The sequence below is a fragment of the Pinus tabuliformis genome, chromosome 5_1, assembly GCF_031772625.1.
Source record: "Pinus tabuliformis cultivar Carrire ecotype Pingquan chromosome 5_1, CPIR1, whole genome shotgun sequence".
In the NCBI taxonomy this organism is placed as follows: Eukaryota; Viridiplantae; Streptophyta; class Pinopsida; order Pinales; family Pinaceae; genus Pinus; species Pinus tabuliformis.
In genome coordinates, this window is record NC_142305.1 from 853,729,081 (window position 1) to 853,754,686 (window position 25,606).

Consider the following 25,606-nt stretch of genomic DNA (forward strand, 5'->3'; position numbering starts at 1 on the left):
GGAAGATACTCCTCCCACTTCTTCTTCCAATGCATGATATACATCCTCAACATATCCTCAAGTATCTATTTTACCCTCTTTGTCTGTCCATCTATTTATTTATGATAAGTTGTGCTGAAGGCCAAATCTTTACCAAAACCTTGAAATAACTCCTTCGAAAACCTGGAAGTGAACTTAACATATTTTTTCAACTCAATCTTATTTGGAACACTGTGCAACCTCACTATCCCCCTGATGAAAACCTGTGCTACCTCACTAACTCAATAAGTAGTCTCCACTAGAATGAAGTGAGCTACCTTGGTTAACCTGTCAACCATAACCATGGTGGAACAATGTTTCTTCGATCTCCTTAGAAAACCTATAATCAAATCCATGGAAATGATCTCCCATTTCCATTCTAGAATCGGAATAGGTTGTAACAAACTAGTTGGGTGCTTACACTCAACTTTCACCTGCTGATAATCCAAGCATCTGGAAACAAACTCTGCCACTTCCTTCTTCATATTCAGCTAGTAGTATAACTACTTCACTGCTATCAATATCTTCTGATATATTGGGTGACCTAAATATGGCGGACATGAAGCTCCCTCAAGATAAGCATCTTGAGCTCACTATCATATGCACATAGATTATGTCCCTGAATCTCATGAAGCCACCTGTTGTGAGACGATAATCCACATCCTGATCAATTGTACCATGTTGTAACATGTGGTTAAGCTACTGGTAGATGTCATCCTATTGTCATGCCTATAAGACCTGGTCCTCTAAATCCATCCCATAAGAAATCACAGCTGCAACATGATTTACCTACACTCTCCTACTGAGAGCATATGTAACACTGTACTCCTTTCCCTTAATGTATTTGATCTCAAAGTCAAACTCACTAAGGGTAGCTAACCATCTAGCTTCTAGGGCATTCATAATCAGTTGGTACAATAGGTATCCCAATCCACTATGATCACTCACCAAGATGAACTACCTGCCAAGAAGATATTGCCTTTACATCTTCAAAGCATGGGTGATTGTTCCCAACTCAAGATCATGTGTAACATAATTCTACTTGATCTCCTTCAATGTACTTGAATCATAACATAGCACATGTCCCTCCCACATCAAGACTCTACCATGTCCTATTTTACAAGAATTTGTGCACACTACAAACTCCTTATCTAGATTTAGAACTAGAGCATTTGTAGGCAACTGCTTCAACTACGCAAAAATTGTTGCACATTCCTTTGTCCATTAAATTTTTTTTCCTTTCCTATGCAAGGATGTAATAGGATATGAAATCTGCCAGAAATTACTGATGAACCTCCTATAAAAACCTGTTAGCCCCATGAATGACTTGAACTCATTCATATTCCTAACAGATGCCCAATCCATGATAGCCCATATCCTTTCTAGATCCACTTCTATGCCTTCCTTGGAAACAACATGCCCCAAGTAATGTACCTTTGTCTTGAAGAAACTGCATTTACTGAGCTTGGCATACAATTGACGCTCTCTTAGAAATATCAATATTGTTGCTAAGTGTTCAACATGCTCTTCCTCATTCTTAGAATATATCAATATATCATCATTGAATAAATTCAAAAAAATGTCTAGACAAGGACACTTAGCAATTGTCTTCGTGACTAAAGAGAGAAAATTTTTCTTGAAACTAGGTACATACCATACATTGGAAATCAATTTTTCTCCAATGTCAGGGAGAAAAAATTTCACTACTCCTTTTCTATAAGGAGTATGTTTTGTATCATCAGCAAGAAAAATTGAATTAAGTTGGCATTCTTGAAAATTCCAGAAAAAATCACGTCGACATGTCATGTGCTGAGTTGCCCCGGAATCCAAGATCCAAGCATTCTCATAGTCACTTCTAAGATGAGATGAAATTTGTGATGCTGGTGAGGAAGTAAAAACATATTCTGAGCTATCTTCATCTTGATCATTTGCAAATTGTGCTGAATGCTGCTGAAACTTGGGAATTTTATTAAGTGAAGTTCGACAATCTTCAGCATAATGGCCAACTTTGTTGCATCTTCGACACACAATTTGACTAAAGTCTCTTCCTCGTCCTGAAGATTGTCCTCCGCCTCTGCTTTGACCTCTATTTGTAGATTGTCCTCTACCTTGACTATTATATCCTTGTGCTTGAAAATTGCCTCTTCCTTGGTTGTTTCCTCTACCTTGAAAATTATTTCTTCCTCCTCTATTAAAATTGTTGCCTCTACTTTGGCTTCGACCTCGATTTGCTTGATTCTGATTCCATCGGCCTCTTCCTCGAGAACTATCTGCTGAAGACTTACTTGTGCTGGCTTCTATGAGAGAAACATCTTCACCAACTTTCTTCTTCTTCCCAAACGTTTTATCATGCTGACTTAACATTTCACAAAGTTCATCAAACTTTAGTTTTTCTAATTTCCCAGTTACTTGTAAAGTTTCTAAAAAATGCGTATAGGAAGATGGAAGCCCAGCAATTACAATTGTGACCATAAAGCTATCATCAATTGCGGGAAAACCAACATTAATAATTTCCTGCTTAATATTCTTAAGTCTGGAGAGGTATTCAAGAATATCACCATCTTCAGTTAATTTTTGTTGCAACAATTTTAACTGTAAATCAACCTTCTTTGATTCAGGCTGAGTATCAAAGAGGTCTTTAAAAGTTTTCAAGGCAATCCATGCATCTGTGGCATTCTCTATATGTACATACATTTCATCATTCACAGACGATTTAATAAGAGCTAAGGCTTTAGCATTCTTGATTTCCCATTTTGCTAGTGGATCTGCATCTGTGGGTTTATTCGGCTTAACATCGCCATCACATATTCCTTGCCATAATTCATTGTAAATAAGTGTGCTTTCAATAAGACGATGCCATGTTTTATAAGATTTGGTGCCTTCAAGTTTTTAGGAATCAGAAAATAAGTTAATCAACTTAGACATTTTAGCGATGAAGAGACGCACCAAGAAGCAGAATAGAAAGTACAAGATAGTCAGCACAACACACCATGCAAAAAACACGATCTATCGGGGCTTGGCCTTGACCCTCGAATAGTCGTCAAAACAGGAGAATATTGACTGAGCTTTGCACTTGGCTCTAGTCAATTTCTCAAATTTTTACAGGGCAACTTTCAAAATTTGACTTTTTACAATGGTGCTTTTGCACAATCTGGTAAAAAAAATTTACCCCCCCTCAAAGTAAAATTACTTTGAGTTACATTTATCTCCTTCAAAAAATTACAAAAAAAAACTCCTTATTGCTCCAAAAAATTACAAATCACCTTATTCCTCCACAAATATTACAATTAAAATCCAAAAATTTACACATCCCCTTATTACTCCACAAACAATAAATTAAAACACCCCATATCTCTCCAAAATACAATATTAAAAAATCCTTATCTCTCATATAAATATTCTCACTAAATCTCTCATGGAAACACTCCACTCATTCTCTCCAAAATTATCACTCCATTACATAAGGAATTAGAAATACTCCTTATGTCTTCTTAAAATTCCATAAGGACTTTATAAACACTCTTTAAAAAAACCTTTACCTACTTCCCATTAAAAATAATTATTAAATCACTTGAATTCACTTTATGAAATCACTTGAAATCACTTTATGAAATCACTTGAATCACTTGAAATCATCACTTGAATTCACGTTTCTGGAAATGCACTATTTCCACACACTTGAATTCACGTTTCTGGAAATGCACTTTTTCCACACACTTATTAAATCACTTGCTGGAGCCGACATTCGACATATAAATTAGATATGACAGGTCACCTCTGGTCACAGTGAACGAAATCAAATATGGAGGATCGCGACATAAAAGGTTATTGTTTTCCTTTTGAATTCCATCAGGCTATAGAATTATGCACATACATTTGTTGTCCTTTGGCGAGTCTGAAGGCTGCTGCGAATCAATCATCACACTGCCCACGGTGTAGAAGTTAGGCCAAGACCTGCACGGGCTGGCATCTTTGGAATGGTGCAAGCGACAGTGCCAATCCGACTGGAGTATGCAGGGTCTCACAAAATTATCGCTGGATCATGTTTCTGGGTCTAGTGCTGGGCCATTAATTAATGCGGAAGAAATGCTTCAACAAAATTCATAAGTGAATACCAATAAAAATGCAGGAATAAAATGCCGAGTCTTATGGCTGGAGGACGTTGGTTCAAATGCCAGACCACAACGCTGAATTGATGCCGCAATGCTCAACGCAGGGTATTTGAGCATAAATAGATGTCAACCATTCTCATAAAAAATGCAGAATCGATTTGCAGAATCGATTGAATGTTTGGAAAAGATTTTAAAAACAATTCAAATATACAACGCTGTCCTTTTTTTTTTATATTTTTATTCACTCAACCAATTTGAAAAAGTCACATAGATTTGCATTTGCTGCTTTTAAAAAAAATGATTTTAGAATTTGCAGATCTAAAATTAATAAAAAAAATTTGCAAATTTCATACCAATCTTTTGCTGAGCACTTCAATAGAGTTGAGTTTCCCACTATCTGATAGAGCTGGAATCTCCTCCTCAAATCAACTGCTGGAATCTCCTTCTCAAATCAACTGCCGCATTACCATAGCTCTGATACCACAATAATGGCAGAAGTGTCCTCAGACACGTAAATTTATTAATAAAAAAAAAAAACAATTACATAATTGATTTGCAAGAGCTTACACCAGAACAACCAAACACTCTTGCAATGAGCTATTTATAAGCTCCATGTCCTAACTACCTCTAATTATGGATCACTTTTTTCTCCAGGGAAAAAAGCAGTATTTATTATAATAATAAAAGTTTTGAGCCAGTAGTTCTTAAGCCGCGCAGGGCTTAATGAAGCAGTCACAGCTCGACCCGCAGGGAGCTTTTTTACTGTTTGAGAAGCTGGGAAAGTCTACCTCCCGAGAGGAGGTTGTGAATCCATTTGTTACAATAGTTCATAAAAAAAACTGGAGTCTCCATATTGGAAAACAACTCCATTACAGTCAGAAAAAAGTGTCCATCAGCACTGTGTAAGAGCAAAATTTACAAAATTTGATAAACTGAAAGCCGATTAATAAATAGCCGGAAAAAACGAGAAGTGCTATGGAGGAATATATACTGAAAGTACAATCTGAGAGAGATATAAAATCTGATATGAGCCAACAAAAACGGGGCGGAGCATATACTGAGAAAGTACTACTGATCATAAGGAGGCAAGTCTGATCTGACTGATTGCCCCTGGATAATTTCTTCTATCGCCCAGCTGTCCGGATCCTGTAGTATACCTGCCTTAGATAACTGATCGGCTTCTTCGTTCCTTTCCCTGTAGATATGACATAATGAAAACCTGTTAAAGAGAGTCTTTAGGAATAAAATCTCTTCAACAATTGTCACTAGAATTTGATTTTGACAAGCAGCAGATCCATTGACCCAATTTATAACGTTTAGAGAGTCCCCAAATAACTGAATTGTGTTGATGTGTCTGTGTTGAAGCCAGCAAAGAAGAAGGCGCAAAGAGGATAGTTCTGCAAAATTGTTGGTTCCTGGGCCCAACCCAACTGAGGCTTTTAGGATGTGTTCTGAATTGATGTGTAAACTCAAGCCTACGCCAGCCCTATTATTTTGAGAGGCTCCGTCGAAGAAGCCACAAGGGATGTCCTCCTGAAAAATGAGATTGTTTTGATTTATTCTGGGTTTCTTTGCTTCAGGGGGAGGCAGAGTATGATAGATGGCTGCGATATTAGAGGCGATAGCAGAAGGCGGAGTAATTTGGTCCTGGAACAAGCTCTTATTTCTCACGAGCCACACACCCCAGCAAAAGATTATCGGAAGGTTCCGCATATTCCCCTCTGAGTATGTATACCACCACTTCCTCCAGGATTCGTCTAGAGGCTCATTTCCCCAATGTGCAATGACCTTGAGAAGCCCAGTGACCTCCGCCCAGATCTGCCGTGAGAAGGGACAGGAGATGAAAAGATGATTTAAAGTTTCCTCATTATCCTTACACAGGGGGCAACGCCCTGGGCCAACTAGAAACCTAGATTGGAGGATTTCCCATGTTGGAGCCTTCTTTTTTAGAATACACCATAGGAAGAGCTTTGATTTTGCTGGGCTTTTAAGTTTCCATAATGCTTTGGACCACCATTCCGGAGCATCCCAACCTTTCTTTCCCAGAAGATAAGAGTAGCCCTCCTTTGGTGAATATCCCCCCGATTTGCTGTGAGCCCACATTAACCTATCAGGTTCCTCCTTGATCCTAACATTGGATCGTTTTAATTCTTTTATAAAACCTGTCCATTCATTCTTCCATCTGATATTTAGCCCTAATTCTTCATCATCCTTCCAGGCCTGGCCCCAAATGGAAAACTGCCCAACTCTTGCCACCTGATTTAATGAGGTGATATCTTTGGAATCAAGATGTAGAAGAAGCCCAGGAGATAAGGCGAAAGCTTCGTTGCACCCGATCCAAGGGTCTCTACCGATCCTGATATGTCTACCATCTCCCACTTTCCAAGCTAAACCTTGCTCAATCACTGAGAAAGCATCCACTGTGGCCTTCCAAATTACAGATGAGTTTTTAGCCTTCTTGTTTTGACTCCGGATCCAATCTTCCAAGGGCGTTGGATCGATATACTTCCTTTTGATCACCCTTGTCCATAGATTTTCTGTGGTTATAAGCCTCCAGCCAGACTTTGCAGCTAAAAAGGTGCTGAATTCGGGAAGTCTTTTGATCCCCCAACCTCCCCATTCTTTTGATCTGGCCACTTTGTCCCAAGCCACCCACGGTAAACCAGAGAATTCCTTAGAACCAGCCCAAAGAAATCTGCAACAAATTCTCCTGATTTTCTCCATTACTCCTTTAGGAATCCAAGTTAGAGCGGCCCAGTAAACCAGAATGGCTAGCAAGACCGACTTGATGAGAGTTAGCCTACCAGCTCTGGATAGCCATCTAAAGCTCCAGTGTGATATTCTAGCTTCAATTTTTGCTATGATCCAGTTCCAATCTGCTTTTCTGTAGGCGACAGGTTTTAGCCAAAACCCCAAATATTTGAAAGGAGCATCCAAGGATTGGCTAGGAAACGGAAAAAGATCAGCTATAAGGCTCCTTTCCCTTCTGTCCACATCTGCTAAACAAACTTGTGATTTCATAGAATTTATCTGCATTCCTGTAGCTTTAAGAAAAAGATCAAAGATACATTTTATCTCCTTTAATTCGCTGGAATTTCCATTTGTAAAGATCAATATGTCATCGACGAAAAGAAGATGGGTGATAAAGAGATTTATGGCTACCTCTATACCTTTTACCTTGTCCGCACTTCTGGCTTTATGGATCAGCCTGCTAAGACCTTCGGCCACAAGGAGAAACAGAAGAGGTGATAATGGGCACCCTTGTCTAAGGCCCCTCTGGCTAGAAAAGAATGAAGAAGCAGCTCCATTGACCAGAACTGCATAGCTGACATTAGTTATGCAACCCATGATCCAACTGACAAATTGGTAGTTGAATCCCACATGAGTAAGAAGCATTCGAAGGTAGAGCCAGCTAATCCTATCAAATACTTTGGAAAGGTCAATTTTTAGAACCGCTCCTTTCTTTTTCTTTAATTTGATACTATGGATTGTCTCCTGAGCAACCCCTATAGCTTCATGAATTTGTCTGCCATCTAGGAACCCAAATTGTTCCATAGATATATTCCTTGACAGAATTGGAGCTAATCTGAGGGCAATGACCTTTGAAATAATCTTATAAATACAGTTGCACAAAGAAATTGGTCTGAAATCATCAAAGCTTTCTGGCTCGTTCTTCTTAGGAATGAGAGCAATAAATGTTGAATTAAATGGTCTATAAATATCTCCTTTCAATCTGGACTCCTCAACAACTTCGGATATCTCATCTCCAATTAAATCAAAGAAATAAAGAAACAATTCAATAGTCCAACCATCAGGACCTGGACTTTTGTCTTTGCCTAAAAGCTTCATGGCTGCTTCAGTTTCCGCCTTGGTGACCGGAATTGAAAGATCTTCAGATTCTTCTTCCTCAATGAATCTGGGGAAACATTGCACCGTTTTGAAGATTTCTGCTATAGTTGCTTCTCTCTGATCAGAGTATAACTTATGAAAATGTCGTTTCCCTAGTCCAGAGAGATCAGAAAAGGACTTGACCTCTCTTCCTTCTTCGTTTTTAAGGCTCCAAATTGTATTTATTGATTTTCTTCCTTTTGCAAAATTATGAAAGAATTTTGTATTTTCATCCCCAGACTTAAGCCAGATTGCCCTGCTCTTGATTCTCCATTCTTCTTCCTTTTCCAAAAGGATTTTGGTTTGCTGCTTCTCCAGAAGAAGAATTCTTTCCTTGGATTCTTGAGATGAATATCCATCAGAATCCAAACTCTCCTTTTTCTTCAGATCTTCCCTAATACTGTTTAGCTCCTCATTTTGTTTCAATTTCCTATCCCTTGCCCAAGAGATTGTTGCAGTTTTCATTCTTTTTAAATTTTCCATGAACAAATAGCTTTTCTCCGCTCCTGCATTGTGATCTGGGTGAATCCAAGTTTTTTTAAACAAATCACTGAAAGAGGGATCTTGAAGCCAAGCTGGATTAAATTTGAAAGGGGCGGGGGGCTTGTGAGGAGGAGAAGAAAGATCTAGAAAGATTGGGAAATGGTCGGAATTCCCAATTTCATCAACCCACTGTCTGATAAGGGGAATTTTAGCAGAAAGAGGATCAGAGAGGAGGAAGCGATCAAGCCTCTTAGCTATCCTGTCAGCACCAACTCTTCGATTCCGCCAAGTTGGCTTTAGCTTGATCGGGAGAGGATCAACTAAATTATTCGCTGAGATGAGATTGTGGAAAAATTCTGTTTGTGGATCTTCTCTCGCCATGGGTCCCCAGGCTTCGGCACGACCTAGAGAGAAATTTAGGTCACCACCCAGAATCATCACTGGAGTTTTCATAATAGATGTAGCCATCAAGGAGTCCCAGAAAAATTCCCTGCCTTGACAAGGCCCATAAATATTTATAATGGAGATTGGGAACTGGAAGTCAGGGGATACTATCTCCATTCCCATTACGTTCTTCATCCCCCAAGTATTGAGAACTTTAACTCTCCCATCTTTGAACCCAATTGCTAATCCCCCCGAATGACCAAAGGCATCCATAGCCCAGAAGGACCACCCTGGAAGAAGAGCCATAAGCATAGGTTCGATCTCAGAGGCTTTCCCAAGGGTTTCTTGCAGTAGGATAACATCTACTTTAGAGTTGAGAATCCAATCTTTCAGGGCCAGTTTTTTAGGTTTGTTGGCCAAACCTCTGCAGTTCCAGGATGTAAATATCATTTAATAACTCCTTCGGGGGGATGGGCTGCTCTAAGGACCCCCTGGATGGAGAATTGTTTGCCATCTGCAATATCCATCTTTGCTTTGAGTTTTGCCTTGAATAGATTAGATTTCCGTCCTCGTTTGTTCTTGGATTTTGTCTGTGAAGGAATCAAGCCCAGCCCACCTAAAGACTCCTGAATCACTTGGATCCCACCCTGGGATCGCAGATTGTAAGGACAAGGGGTCCGAGTCACAGGAAGAGGAAGAGGGGGCCAATTTTCTTCACAGTTTATATCCAGGAGGGGCAGAGTTTCAGTTAGGGTTTCCACATTTGGCTCAGAGAAATGGTCGCCCAAATTGTCAACAATTTTTAGGTTTTTTTCAAGATAAGACAAAGAGGCAATGTTACATTTTTCATTTGAAGACACAGGAGAAATAAAAGAGGAGGGAGTCCCCGAGCACTTACCCTTCTCAGGATCGTCGGATAGGTTTGGAAGTGTTCCTTCAGCCGAGCATTTCTCTGCTTCCGGGACTATGGCTGTTACCTCGACGGCCCCTTCCACAACGGCCTGGTCTGTACCAATTTCTGCTTCCAGATTTGTAGACTTTGCGTTTGTATTCGATGGTTCTTTCTCGGTCTCCTCTGCCTCCATATTCATTTGTTCATGTGGCTCCGGCAAGTCCTGCTCCATCCTTATGTGAGCATCGGATTGTGCATTTGCTCTATGAGCAGGAGTCCTACGAAAATGTCACCTTCTTCTCTTATGGGGGCAATCTTTTGCTAAATGGCTGTGCTCGTGGCACCAATGGCATCTAAAAGGAAGGTATTCATAGTCTAAAAGCTGCTCATGGACATATTCGCCAAATTGAAGGTTTACCTTTTGTGCCAAACCCCCACTTGGTTTGAGCATTACAAGAAAACGCGCGGTTTCCAAATTGTTTGTTGTTAAGAAGGACATGTCTGCAGTCATGTATTCCCCCAGCCGGTTGCCGATTGTTCTGAAAACTTCCTCAGTCCATAGAAGGGAGGGAAGACCCGGAGCGCGTACCCAGACAGGAAAAGAGTCAGTACGTTCCTTGATAGCATCAAATAATGGAGACCATTTTTTGAATAGAACGGGGATGTTATCAATATGCCATAAACGCTGCAGAACCCAATCCGCCGTGTCTTTGTCTTCAAATTTGAACTTAAACCATCCTTTTGCTAGAACTTGTGCTTCGAAATTTACGGGTCTTTCTGGAGTGAAGCTTTTTTCCCCCCATTCTTGAAGAAAAACTGATGGAAATGGCTTACCTCTTACTCTTCCTACCAAAGTGCAGTCAGCCACCGCAATAGCTTCTCTCATCGAAACCTCCATCCCTAGAACCAGATTCTCCGCTATTATCTGAGAACCAATAGGTCTTTTCTGTTTCCTTGTCGTGCCTCTTGGCCTTGAGCATTCCCCCCCCGGTCTTCTTCCTTCACAGTCCTCGGTATTATCGGATGTTATTTGAGCTGAGCCCAAGATGGTATCTGGTTCCCATAGGGGCGGGATCTGTCCTGAAAGAACCAGGTTGACATTTCCGGCGGACAAAGTTTCAGCCCCTTGACCATCATTTCCTGCCGGTCCGACAGCTAAGGAGGTGCCTTGGTCGCTTGGCTGAACCTCGGGGAGGCCTTGTGAATCTCGGGAGAGAGAAACCCTCGTGAGCGAACCTGGAGCGCCTGGGGGTCTAGAATGCTCGTCGTCCGCAGGAAACCCTAGCTGTGAGATTTCTTCGAGCCCTTTAGGGTTTGGAAACCGTGGTTTCAGAGAAAGACCCTTTGGCTCCGAAGGCTTTGATGCCGCAAACGCCCTTCTCAGATCTGTCTCTATCGCTTGATGAGAAGGGCCGGTCGAAAAATCTTCTGGCTGGAGCTCTCTGTCCGGCGCCTGAACTTGGGAAAGAACCTGAAGGATCTCCGGCTGTGTAGCTGACGCCAAGCTGGGGGAATCTACTGATCCAAAATAATAGTCCACATTCTGTGAGTTGATTTCTTTGCCCCACATGGAGAGAATGTCCTCGACGTCTGGGTCCAGTGCAAGAAACTCGGAGGGCTTAACCATGGTTGTTATTAACGAGGGAGAGAGACCACCGACAGACCGAAAGAAACGGAGACTGCTAACAGCTGACAGTTGACAGGGATAAAAAAATTGTCTTTATCGACCCTAGGAAAGACCAAAACGCGAAATAACCTCCAACTGCCAGTTGCAAGGAGCTGATGGGAAGCTTCGAGAAGGCAGCTGTGCGTTAAACTGGCCTCTGCTGTTCACCCAAGCCCTGTTCGAGGTTCAAGGATTTGACCAGGGATCGAGTTCCTTCCCCGCTGCATCCTGTAGGTTCCTCCACTTGATTCATTCTACAACATACATGATTGAAATTAATGTTGCCTAATTATGGATCACTTATTAAATAACAAGTGTCCATTTACAATAAATGTTATTCAAACCAACTAGCTAACTAATATCCTATAATAGAGCCTAAGATACGACACATTTGGAGAGTCATATCTAGTTACAACAATATGCTAATTCTAAAAGTCTCCATTAAATAATTAAACATTCTAGAATAATAATTATTAATTTAATATCTTAAATTAATAATTATTTTATTCTAATTTTATAACCTATGGTAAAATTTGTATTTTTGGATCATCTAACAACCACACTATTCATCAAACACATAAAAGTAGTTATAGCATTAATCAAAACAAATGGAACCACAACAAACTCATAATTCCCATACCTGGTCTGGAAAGAAGTCTTGTAAATGTCCTCGCCTTTGATGCATACCTGATGGTATCCTGATCTCAAATCAATCTTTGAGAATAATGTTTCTCCCTTAAACAAGTCAAACAAGTCATCGATCCTTGGAAATTGATACATTTTCTTGATTTTTACCCTTTTATCTCCCTATAATCAATGCACGACCTGAGAGCACCATCCTTCTTCTTCACGAAAAACACTAGTGCACCCCAAGGTGATACACTTAGCCAAATGTACCCCTTGTCAAGCATTTCATTCAATTGCAACTTCAGTTCCACTAACTCTGGAGTGGTCATCCTATAAGGTTCTTGTGATGTTGGTGCTACCCCTCATACCAACTCAATAGAAAATTCCACTTCCATATGAGGAGGAAACTCTGAAAGATCTATTGGAAACACATCTTGAAACTGTTGTAATACAGGGTACCTCTTGAATATTTCTACATCCTCAACATCCTTACCCTTGTCACTAGAAATATGAACTACAAACAATGCACAGCCTTTCCTATAAATTCACTTAGCTTGCATAGTTGTAACCATCCTCACTGATGTAGGCTTCTTTCCCCACAACATTCTCTTTTCCCCGTTATCATCCAAGCACTTAATATACTTTTTATAGATATATACTTTTGTCCTATGGAGGTACAACCAATCCATACCTAAAAGCATACTATATGAACTTGATGGAAGCACATTTAGATGTTTTGATGTAGGAATATCATTCAACTCAAATGCACATGCTCTTACACAATGATGAACACCCTTATTTGCACCTGTAGCCAATTGCACCAACTAAGACTCTATATTCACTTATTTTCTCAAACCACACTTATCCACCAAGTCAAGATTAACATAACTATAATTAGATCTAGGGTCAATCAAAATAGAAACCACTTGACAAAAAAGCTTACCTTCCATCTCAATAAGGATGCGTGGTGATCTGCATGTTTGTTTTCCACAGTTACATAAATTCGAGGAATGTTTTGATCAACATCCCCAACTGTTTGCACCTCCTTGGCATTATAGATATGAGTCCTTCCACCCTGATACTACGGATAATCCTTCTTGTGATGATATTTTCCATAAAGAAAACATTAAAATGATCCCCTACCACCACTTGTATTTTATTTCACTTTAGGCTTCGACCCATGTCCCTTCTCAGTTGTATTGAACTTCTTGCAAGGAGCAAAATTTTCTTACTCACCTGCATCCTAAGATCCTCCCCGCTTAGGTGGAAATTTCCCTTTAACTTTCTCATTTGCCTTCAAATCATACTTAGGCTCATGTTTATGCTTTGACTTCTCATAACAATGCTTCAGTTTCCTGATGGATTCCTCCAAGTACCTAGGCTCATCAAACTTAATCAAGTCTATATATTTTGTTGTCAATCCATTGATGAACCTTCAAATATTTGCTTTCTCATCCTTGAGGTAAGGCACATACCTCAGTAGCTCCAGGAACCTACTAGTATGCTCATAATTTTTCATGAAACCCATTTGCAAATCATAAAACTCCTTAGCTTTGTCATCGTAATACCTCTCAAACATGTACTTATTCTTGAAGAGTCTCTCGAACTCATCCCAAATAAAATCTTCTTACCAAATTCCTTTTACATTCTTGACATCATCGCATGAGATATTTGCTTTCCTTTTGATACTCAATGTGGCTATTTTGGTTGTCATGTGCTTTGAATAGTTATGCAATCTGATGAATTTCTTCATCCCAAGCAACCATACCTTTACATATTCTGAGTTCTTCTATTAGGGTCCAACCCTAAGACCCTTATTTATGTAATAGGGTTGAGTCATAGTTATAGTTAGTTAAAGAGTCAATAAAGCCCATATTAATAATCGTAAGTGGTTGACCTGCATTTAAAGAAAGAGACATAGTTAGTTACAAATAGACCATGGTATTAGATAGATGGTATTAGGAGAACCATCGTACTGACCCATGGTATTGCATGTATGAATCCTATATAAAGGATAGGGACTCCCCATTGAGGAGTGTCATGTCTTATTTTGTAATCGAGCCCTGCTCTATTAGAGGTTGTCCCCTCAAAGAGGCAAGTGAACATTGCTTTTATCTCTGAATAATAAAATACATGTTGTTATTTCTTATCTTGTTCTATGTTCTGGGTTGTGTTTCTTCATATATTCAGTATTCTAGAATTTTCTCACAGGTCAAGAGCATAACAAGTGGTATCAGAGTGCTTTCCAGGGCTGGTGGGATCTCCATTTTTAGTAGAATTTTTTTTTTTTGGCTAGAGACATGTTCCGGCATATTTAAACCACAAGATTTGTCATTGACCACATAAACCTGCAGATTTGGGGAGGCATGCATGTAGAAAATACAAGAGGTTGCCATGCTTGTTGGACTTCCTTGTAACCCTTGTGGGTACCCCTTCGAGTAGTAGTGTAATAGACAGAATCGCGCACGGACTGTCTTCCACGTACCCTTTGGGTATATCAGAAGCCCCCTAGTCTCACTTGAAACCTCGTCATAGATAAACCATCAGCCATCTTGTTGCTATAGTACAACGATAACATTACCTTGGGAAGATTACTCGCACATATGATAGGGTAGTCGGGTAGTACGACTAAGGGTATGGTTGATCCTCCTTAGTTAGTGCCCTGAAAGATTGGGCCAAGTACTACTATTGGACCCTTATGTATATTGCGATCTGTAGCACCTGACACTCCTTGAGACCATAGTTCCCTCGCCTCTCTGAAGATCGCCCATCATCTTCTTTGCCAGATCAAATCTAGTAGTTGGGGTTTCGTTGTCGCCGTAGCAATAAGTTGCACTAGTTTAGGGTCTAACGCCACAATACTATTCATATCTAGCAGCTGGGGTTCGATCATTGCCGTAGTCCAACTCACATTCAGAAGTGGAGGGTTTCGCAGACAGATCTGACCATTTGGGTAGGGAGGCTTGTGGCTACTATACGCAGGGGTGATTCTCGCAAGACATTAGGTAGGATTAACTTTTCTAGAAATTGGCTATTGTAGTATTCTTAAGTAGGGAGTAGAACTTCGTTTGGAGTATAAAAATAAAAAAGGAAAAAAGGGCCGCTCGGGATGCTTATAAGAGACTTAGCCCATAAGAATCAGGATGTGAAGTTGAGCACAGTGGTACCATTCACTTGTCAGCTTCAATTTTTAGGCGGTCCCAAATTTTTTCACAGTGGTGACAAGTGACCAAGATCTGTGCATGGTAGAAACCATAGCTCAAGCTATGACCAATGCGAATATGGATACCATTGAAAAAAAGTTGTCAGAGTTAATGATGTTGATCCACACATTACAAGACACCTTCATAAAGGAAAAGTTGGTGTTATAGCCAAAGGCATATGCTTTTAATGAAGACCATGAAGGAGAATCTAGCCATCATCTTCACTTCCATGGAAATCACTAGCATCCCCACCCTCGACCTCCCAAGTTGGACATGTAGAAATTTGATGGCTCTAATTTGTTAATATGGGTAGCACAAATGGAACAATATTTCACTCTGAATCACATTGTAGATGATGAAACTAAACTACGTGTGGTAGGCCTTTACTTGGACCAAGAAAGATGACAATGGTGGAAGTGACATTATAAATTTTGTCTAAGGGCAGTTACTTGGCAGGTGTTCACAAAATCCATTTGTGACTGCCTTGACCATGAATCTAATTTTTTGGGTTGTCTTACTAAGCTCAGACAAATAGGCGCAGTACATGACTATATTACAGCCTTTGAGAAATTGGCCTTCTACACAGCAGGTCCGAGAGATGAATTCTACTTGGAATGTTTTATAAGTGGTCTCAAAGATGCCATCCAAGCCCACGTCCGGATGCACAACCCAGCCACATGGATGGAAGCTTGCAAAAAGGTTATCAAAGTGGAACGTGCTTTAGCAGCCCAGTCGCCTTGTCCAAATTTGATAGCCAAGGGATGCCCCACCTAGGCTCAGGGCGCTACCCAAACACTAAAGGTTCAAAAGTTGTCCCCCACAGAAATGGCTGAAAGAAGAAAGCAAGGATTGTGTTACTACTATGTTGACAAATACTCCCCAGGGAATAAATGCAAGGAACCCAAATTCTTTCAAATTGATGCTACTGATCATAGTTCATCTGAGGAAGCCCCACCCGTTGAAGGACCAGAGGAGGAAGCTAAGAACAACCAGTAGGACAATGAGCTCCCAGATACTCCAGAAGAACCAGTTATCTAGCTTCATGCTTTGGTAGGCATTTCTTCTCCCCAAACTCTCAAAATCAAAGGTTTTATTAAACATCTCCTTGTAGTAGTATTAATTGATAGTGGTAGCATGCATAACTTTATCCATCACAAAGTCGCAGGAGCTATGCATTTTTTTTCCAGAGTAGTCCCTAATTTCCAAGTCCAGATTCTTGATGTGGGGATAATGAAATGTGAAGGCCACTGTGAAAATATCAAACTTCAAATGGGAAATTACCACCTAAAGACCCACATGTTTTCCATCAACATGGGTGGGTGTGACATTGTCTTGGGTGTTGAATGGCTCCACACACTCGCCCTAATCACAATGGATTTCCAGGAGTTATATATGAGCTTTAAGTAGAAGGACCACACTCATACCCTTCACAGACTCGAGATAGGTACTCCTTCTATCATCAGCTTGCATTGGATGGAAAAGATGTTAAGAAATGACCACCATGGAGTTATCGTCCAATTTAATGCCATTTAGGCCTTCGAGCCCAATACTCTTCATATTCATCTTGAGATGCAACAAGTGTTAAACAGCCACCCTTAGGTCTTTGACAAACCTCATGAGCTTCTAACCTCTAGAGGGGAACATGATCATAACATCACTTTGCTCCTAGGGGCACAAACACCAAATGTGCACCCATATAGATACCCTTTCACCCAAAAGAATGAAATTGAAAAGATCATCAAGGAACTCCTGGAAGTCAGTGTCATTCGTCCTAGCAACAATCCTTATTCATCACCTGTGGTCATGGTGCTTAAGAAATATGGGGAATGGCACATGCGTCTAGACTTCTAGGCCCTCAACAAGCTTACGGTCAAAGATAAATTCCCCATCCCAGTTATTGATGATTTGCTGGATGAACTAAATGGGGCACAATTCTTTACTAAGCTAGATCTTCACTCAGGCTATCACCAAATACGCATGAAATAAGTAGACATTCCAAAGACTACTTTCCAAACTCATGGAGGCCATTATGAATTCCTGGTCATGCCATTTGGTCTTTGTAATGCCCCATCCACTTTCAGAGTCTCATGAATCACCTGCTTAAACCATATCTCAAATTTTTTTCCTCGTTTTCTTTTATGACATTCTCATCTATAGCCTGACCCGGGAAAAACATCTTCAACATGTAGACCTGCTCTTGCAACTTTTCTGGAAGCATAAATTATTTGTCAAATTGTCCAAGTGCTCTTTTGGCATGAAATAAGTTGAGTATTTGGGCCACATTGTGGGGCATGAAGGTGTCAGGGTGGATCCCAAAAATATCCAAGCAATGCAAGATTGGCCCCAACCAAAGACCTTGAAGAGCTTGAGAGGATTCTTGGGTCTCACCGGCTACTATCACAATTTTTTTTTGCAATTATGGTTGCATTTCTATAACCCTCACTCACCTTCTCAAGAAAAATTCATTCCTCTGGACTGATGAAGCACAAACAGGCCTTTATAGCTCTCTAACTTGACATGTGTTCCACCCCTGTATTGGCACTACCCGACTTCACCAAGTCTTTTGTGATTGAATGTGATGCTTCAAGTATAGGTATTGGGGCTGTCTTAATGCAGGAGGGCCAACCCTAGGCCTTCACCAGCCAACAACTAAGTGGGAAACATCTGGGACAATCTACCTATGAGAAGGAGATGATGGTTATCCTATACTTAGTGGATACCTGGTGACCATACTTACTGGGGTGCCCTTTCCAAATCTGTACAGATCATCAAAGCCTCAATTTTTTTTGGATCAATGACTATCCTCGCCATAGCAAAACAAATGGCTAGCCAAAATGGTGGGATATGAATATGATATAATTTACAAGAAAGGACACGAAAATGTCGTAGCTGATGCTTTATCATGCTAATTTGAGGAGGACAACACCGTGCTAGCAATCTCTCTTCCCATTCTAGATTCGATTGAAGAAGCTCACAAGGAATGGTTTTCACATCCTCCACTCCCAAAAATCATTAATAACTTGTGAGCAGATCCTCATTCAACAACGAGCTACTCTTGGAAGGATGAGCTTTTTTGCTATAAGGACAGCGTAGTGATATCACTGACATCCACCCTCAAAATGCACATTTTGGCAGAGTTGCACTCACCTCCCACTACAGGCCATGCAGGCTTTCAAAACACTTATGCTTTCACTCGTCGTTCCTTCTTTTCGGCATGCATGAAAACGAACATTCTTACTTTTGTAGCTAAATGTGATGTGTGTCAGCACCACAAAGGAGAAACAGTCAAGCCCTCGGGCACTTTACAAACATTTCCCATCCCTACCTCAATCTGGATGGATGTTTCTATGGATTTCATTACTGGTCTTTCAAAGTCAAGCAACAAGTAAGTAAGCATGGTGGTTGTGGATAGACTTTCTAAGTATGCTCATTTGTGCGCCGTACACCACCATTTTACACCCACTTTGATGGCTCAATCTTTTGTGGATCAAATATTCAAATTGCATGGCATGGCCACTTCCATTATGTCTGATCATGACATGATCTTCACCAGTAACTTTTGGCAGGAAATTTTCAAGCTACAAGACACCCAACTACAACTAAGTACTTCCTATCATCACCAAACTGATGGTCAAACTGAAGTTGTCAACAAATGTCTGGAAACCTACCTCAGGTGCTTCACTTCAGAAAAACAACGTCAATGGGTAGAGTGGTTACCTTTAGTTGAAAGGTGGTATAATACTAACTATCATGCCACCACCAAGATGAATCCCTATGAAGAAGTTTATGGTCAACTCGCCGCTTCACCTACTTCTTATATCCTGAGATTCTCTAAGGTGAAAGCAGTGGATCAACTCTTATAGAACCATGCAATGATGCTAACACGTCTCAAAGATAATCCCCATCAGGCTCAGAATCGCATGAAGCAATAGGCAGACCAACATCGTTTAGAGCAAAAATTTTAAGAAGGGGATCAGGTATTCTTGAGACTACAACCATAAGGAAAACATCACTCAAAGACAAGGGTAGTCAGAAATTATCTCCAGAATTCTACGGACCTACAAGGTAGCCTTTCCACCCACTGTAAAAATCCATCACGTCTTCCATGTATCATGCCTCAAGAAAGTAGTGGGGAACAATTGCAGAATTCAAACCCATCTACCTAAATTGGATGAAAAAGGTTCAGTCTGGCTCCAACCTGAACAGGTCCTAGACAAGCGAGAATGACATCTGCATGATCGTATGATCAAGTATGTCCTCGTCAAGTGGATAGACACCTCTCTAGAAGATGCAACCTGGGAACCAACCACTATTCTTCAGCAGTTTTTGCAGCTTCAGACTTGAGGACAAGGATGTTTTTATGGGGGAGGGCATGTTAGGGTCCAACCCTAACCCCATTATTTATGTAATAGGGTCGAATCATAGTTATATTTAGTTAAAGAGTCAATAAAGCCCATATTAATAATTGTAAGTGGTTGACCCGTATTTAAGGAAAGCGACCATAGTTAGTTGAAAACGGGTCATGGTATTAGATAGATGGTATTAAGAGAACCATGGTTCTGACCCATGGTATTGGATGTATGAATCCTATTTAAAGGATAGAGACTCACCATTGAGTAGCATCGTGTCTTAATTTGTAATGGATCCCTGCTCTATTGGAGGTTGCCCCCTCAAAGAGGCAAGTGAACATTGCTTTTATCTCTGGATAATGAAATACATGCTGTTATTTCTCATCTTGTTCTATGTTTTGGGTTGTCTTTCATCGCATATTCGGTATTCTGGAATTTTATTGCAAGTCAATAGCATAACATCTTCATCTCTCCATCAAATATAGGTGCCTTGAATTTCTTGAACTCATGAGGAAAGTAATCACTCCTATTATAAGGATGATGGTGGTGATGACTGTGATGATGTCTCCTGGATGAGGAACTAGAATGATATGCATACATACCAATCCTATTGTCAGGTGTATCCAATGATCTGACACCTTTGATTGTGTCCCCTCTATCCAATTTGTATTCTGACCGATACCTATTGTCATAGGCTCCATTAGTCTTCTCTTCCTGCTCCTGACTAATTCTCAATTGTCCATCTCTTTGCAAGTCTAAAAAACTATGAATGATCACTGGATTGACGTCTGTCTCCTTCTCCTAAGCCCTTGTAATTCTTTCTTGAGCCTTAGCCAACCCATCATTTTCTTCTTTGCAATTTCTGATCTCTGCCCTCAAACTCCTCAATGTGTTTGCGATATTAGGAGAATTCCATTTTTCTTGCTTCCCAACTAATCTATATGGAGAGTCACATGAACTCTAGTATACCATTTTTCTCATCATCTTTGGTTGCCTTCTTCCTGCAAGTATACCATGTCTGATAAACCAAATAGTTACCATAACTAAAGTCATATTTAAATGACATTCAGGGAAGACTTTTATCATTTGTAAAATGAATCCACATTAGCATGATACATGTATAATCATAATCATATCAATATATCAACATCATGCATGAAAATAACAAATTCATGCCATGACCTCATGCATGATAATCATAACCATGAAAATTCCTACATAACCACATGCATTTAGCGCATCAGTTCCAACTCTTTAAACCATGCTCTGATACCACTTTGTGGTATCAGATATTACCCAAAGAGAGCACAACTCACTATGATAACACTTTGTAATGCCTCCTCCCATATATAGCCACTTCTAGGTGCCTTCTTGGGGTAAATATGAGCTAATGGATATTACGACATGACTTAAACTCCTACATAACCTCAATGAAACGGAGTTATTAACTTCCCTTAGCTGTTATAGGACCACTAGGAGCTAACAAACCACTCCAGGTTCGCAACCCCTGAGTTAATTTTTTTTTAAGTTAACTAGACCCCCAGTCGCTCCAATGACAAGACCTCCAAAGGATTGTAACCCTCTGTTCAATCCCATAAGCCTACTTTCTGGTGATTGTAGTCATTTTCACTCATTTTTGTGCCAACGACCTCGACATCTAAGCCACTTTTTCAAGCCAGGGATGTAGAACTCTACCTAAAACTTAATGAAACTCCCATAAATGATAAATAACACAAAGACAAATGTTCTAAGACAAAAATTAATCAAGCACATGATCTTGGTGAAAGTTGACATCTATGGGATGAATTTCCCTGAATAAAATTTCATTTAAACCTTTCTAAAGTGACTTTCTAAAAATAGAAATTATTTCTATCTTTTCAACCATGGTTCTCCAAAAATAGTAATTCACCTTCTATCAATTCTTAATCATATATATACAATGGAAAATCATTTGACATGTCCTTAATCAATCTCAATTGTTTAATTTTTAACTTAATCATCAATATTATTATTACTATTACTATTATCATCTTTATGATATTATTATATTATTATTAAAAATAAATTCAAGTCTCTTAATCATGAGACTAAATTACGTCATATGTAACTCCCCTCAATTAATGCATATGTTACTCTCTCTCCTTTTAATTCTCTTATGCACCTTTTACACTCTCTTACACAATTTAATGACATGTCATAAACATATTCCTCTTACACCTCTTTAATGCATAAGTTACACTTCTCTCCTAAATGCATAACCTACACTCCACCTCAAGGCATAGGAGTTACTCCCTCATGAATTCAACCTCCTTGCTCTTCCTATATATTTGTTCTTCTCATCCTCATTTAACATATACTTGTGCTTGTGAGAGGAGAATTTGAACTTGAGAAAGAGAGAGTTGAAGAGTCTAGAGAAATATTGAGAGAGAGAGAAAGAGTCTAGAATAACAAGACTAGATCTTGGAGAGCCAAAGTGATTCAGGGTTTGCATCAGCTACTGTTGTCAAATATCTTCTTCAGATTTGGGTGAAATTCTTCATTCTCTCATTATACTTTGTACCTCCAATGAACAATTGATTTCTAATAGAAGAAGAATCTGGTGGGGTTTTCCCCTTGTGGGTTTTTCCCTAGTCATTGACATAACTTCTATGTGTCTCATTGAATTCTTGGCTATCTTAAATTATGCATATGGTTTGTATGTTTTATGTTGTATCTACAATTACTTAACTTATTTTGTACCATAAAGAAGTTTTGGATTTAAGTGAGTGTAACAGCATAGAGCATCAAAATTTCAACATGGTATAAGATCTTTAATGAATACACACTCCATTTGTAGCAATCTTTCTGTTGGATTATATCTTGTTGTCTCCTCCATTTTAAGCTCATTTTCTGTTGAAATATAATTTGATTTCTGATCCATTTGCAACTCTCTTTCTGCTGAAATATAGCTTGTTGTCCACTCCATTTGCAGCTCCTTTTCCACTGAAATATAGCTTTTTGTTAGATCCATTTGCAACTCTCTTTTTGCTTAAATATAGCTTGTTGTCCACTCCATTTTCAACTCTTTTCTTTTTTTTCTGAAATATCTCTTCCTATTTCATCTACTTATTGATCACTTTTTACCTAAAGTTATTTTCCATTTTGATGCTGAAATATATCATTTATAGCTGAAATATCTCTTATTGTCCCTTTCTATTTGTTGCTGAAATTTTGAGCACATCAAGATGTATTCCTCCTACTTTAAGAATGAATAGAATCAAGTTGATGCTTCAAACATCTTCCCTTGGAAGGCTAGATTGGATATTACTCTTGAGGAACATGATGTTCTAGAGTATGTTGAAAGAGAGGTAGTAGAACTAGCTAAAAACTCCAATATTACTATCAAGGCCAGATACAAGAAAGGAGACTTCAAGGCTAAGAAGATTATCCTTGACTCTCATGGAGACCACCTCATCACTTATGTTCCCAATTTGAAGAGATACAAAGAAATGTATGACAAGATGATTAGAACGTATCAAGTGAACAACTTCAGTCAAATTCCTGCTCTGAAGAATCAACTCAAGGATGTTAGGATGAACAAAGAAAAAAAATCATTCAATCATATTTCATGAGGATATCAAAAATTGAAGATCAGTTGTCAACTTCTAGTGAAGTTGTTTATGATAAATAAATGGTACTGATTTCACTTAGAGGTCTACCTTCTTCCTGTGAAAGTTTTATTACTATTATTAGTAATAATGACAAGTTTCCTACATGTGATGAGCTCCTAGGAAACTGCATTCAAGAAGAAGCTAGAATGATTTCCAGAGGGAGAATTTCTAAGCATGAGGAGGGAGAACCTATTGCCTTGGTTGTTCAAGTAAAAAAGAAGAAAGTCAGAAGATGAATGCATTATTCGAGAAAGTTTGCTCCCAACTTTACGGGAATTTTGAAGTCTAAAATGGGCCTCCTAAGAAAAATGTAAAACCAAAATAAACTTTATAAGAACCAATAGGATTCAAGATGATGATGTCAACCATGGGGGATGATTTACCATTTATGGAGTAAAAAAGTAAAAAGATTAAGAAATAATAAAATAATAAAACTACTTTTCCAACTCGTATTTTCAAATTATCTCCCTAAGGTTTTACTAAAATTTCGAGTGGGAGTACTCGTTGGATGAAAAATTTGATTCCTCATCCAAGGAGTATCCATGTTACATATTTCAATGGTCCATACTACATGGAAAATGAGAAATACATGAAAAAACTGGATGCAATAACATTTTTCATGTATCTCTCGTTTTTCGTCTAGTAGGGTCCATTGAAAGTATGAAAAATGGGTATTGCTTGGATGAGGAATAAAATTTTGCATCCAAAAAGTGTTGCCACTCGAAATGTGAGCAAACCCGTAGGGAGATAAGTTGAAAATATGAGTTGAAAAAATAGTTGTTTTGTTCTTTCCTTATAAAATTTAATAATCTAATCTAATCTTATTTTATTATTTCCACTATTATTTTACAATTTCCTTAGGAGGCCCATTTTATACCTCAAAATTCCCCTAATGCAACTCCTCTCAATGGACTAGAGACGTATCAAAAGTCAAATTCTACAATTATTGCAAGCATGACCACTATGCTTGTGAATGTTCAGAAAACAAAAGAGCAACAAAATTGAACTTCAACAATCGCTCCAGTAATTTTGATTACAGAAGAAGAAGAGAAGCTCCTTCTGCTCTCAGAGGAAACTATCATTACTCAAGCAACCAAAGGTATGATAATAATGTAGTTGAGACTCAATCATAGTACTTTCTTGTTTCTACTTTTTCTAGTTCATCTCCTCCAGATTCTTGTGATAGTTGGTGTAGAGTCTCCAAAATTTATTCAAAATATCATCCACATTCACCTTTATCGCCATCATTTTACTCACATGTCGCAACTCCATGACTATATAACCTTTCATTAGCCTCCATTTTCATAATTATATGGGTTCCATTTGTGTTTTCCAAAAGTTAATGATTTCTAGTATTATAAATGAATTAAATGTTTAAAACATAGAAAAATGACATATACTTGCTAATACTTAAAAGTGGCTTGAGTTTCATGACATGTGTAGGTCACTTGCAAGCTTTCAAGGCACCCTTATGTGGCATCCAATGCTAAAATTCGAATTCCCTTCAAGATATGGAAGAAGATTTGGATAAAGGTCAAAGAGGATATGTGTCTCATCATTACCTATTTGAGTTCTACCTCTATGAGATTTTCTAGGGATCTAGGGAGAGAATAATGGACCTCCATTAATGAGGTAGCTTATTATGTTTTTGTATAAATAGGAGAGCCTCCTCTTTTCAAAGGCATGTGTAATGTTGGAGATACTTAGGTGGAAAGTTAATATTACTTATGAATGGAATTTAGATTTAGCACCATGCTCATGAGTGATGTTCACCTTGATTGGTAATGCTTGCATTGGGAGCCTCTCAACTTGCCATATCTCATGCTTTTGGATTGGCCACCTACAATGTGTGAGATTTTTTTTTTTACATTTATTGTTTTCATAGATTAACATTTATTTATGTCATATATTTTCCTCTGTGAGAGGTTACGAGCGATTTTTTTTATTTTCTTTATACCTAGAAGTTAAGAGAAATTGTTTTTATTTTCTTTCATATCTTTTCTTGTGTGAGAGGTTAGGAATGATTTTTTTGCTTTCATTTCTGAAAGAGTGGTGTTCTTTTCAATTCCTGCAATATTTAAAGATTAAGATTTCAATTTTGTGTGTTGTACTATAATTATACTATAATTTCTTTGGAGTTGATTTTTGAATTAGAATAGGTGAATTGAGTTTGTCATTATTTGGTTTTGTAGTTAGATTGATCTAAATTGAAAGTTAATTTCTACCATATACAGTGCATGCATGCTTCGCAAGTTTTATGAAACCCCCGAGTTGACAATTAAATGATAGGTAATTAATTTGCCTCAATAGTTGGTTAGTTGACAGTGGTGCTTC

General features: G+C 38.9%; 1 protein-coding gene across 1 annotated transcript; it reads right to left on the reverse strand.

Annotated features, from left to right (window-relative positions):
* Positions 1-5,198: 5,198 nt before the first annotated feature.
* Positions 5,199-9,191, reverse strand: LOC149167535 (uncharacterized). Its single transcript, XM_089430513.1, has 3 exons — positions 8,274-9,191; positions 7,754-8,096; positions 5,199-7,447 (listed from the first exon to the last, which is right to left on the reverse strand). Exons 1-3 carry the CDS (start codon positions 9,189-9,191, stop codon positions 5,199-5,201), a joined length of 3,510 nt encoding a protein of 1,169 aa, XP_089286639.1.
* Positions 9,192-25,606: the final 16,415 nt, after the last annotated feature.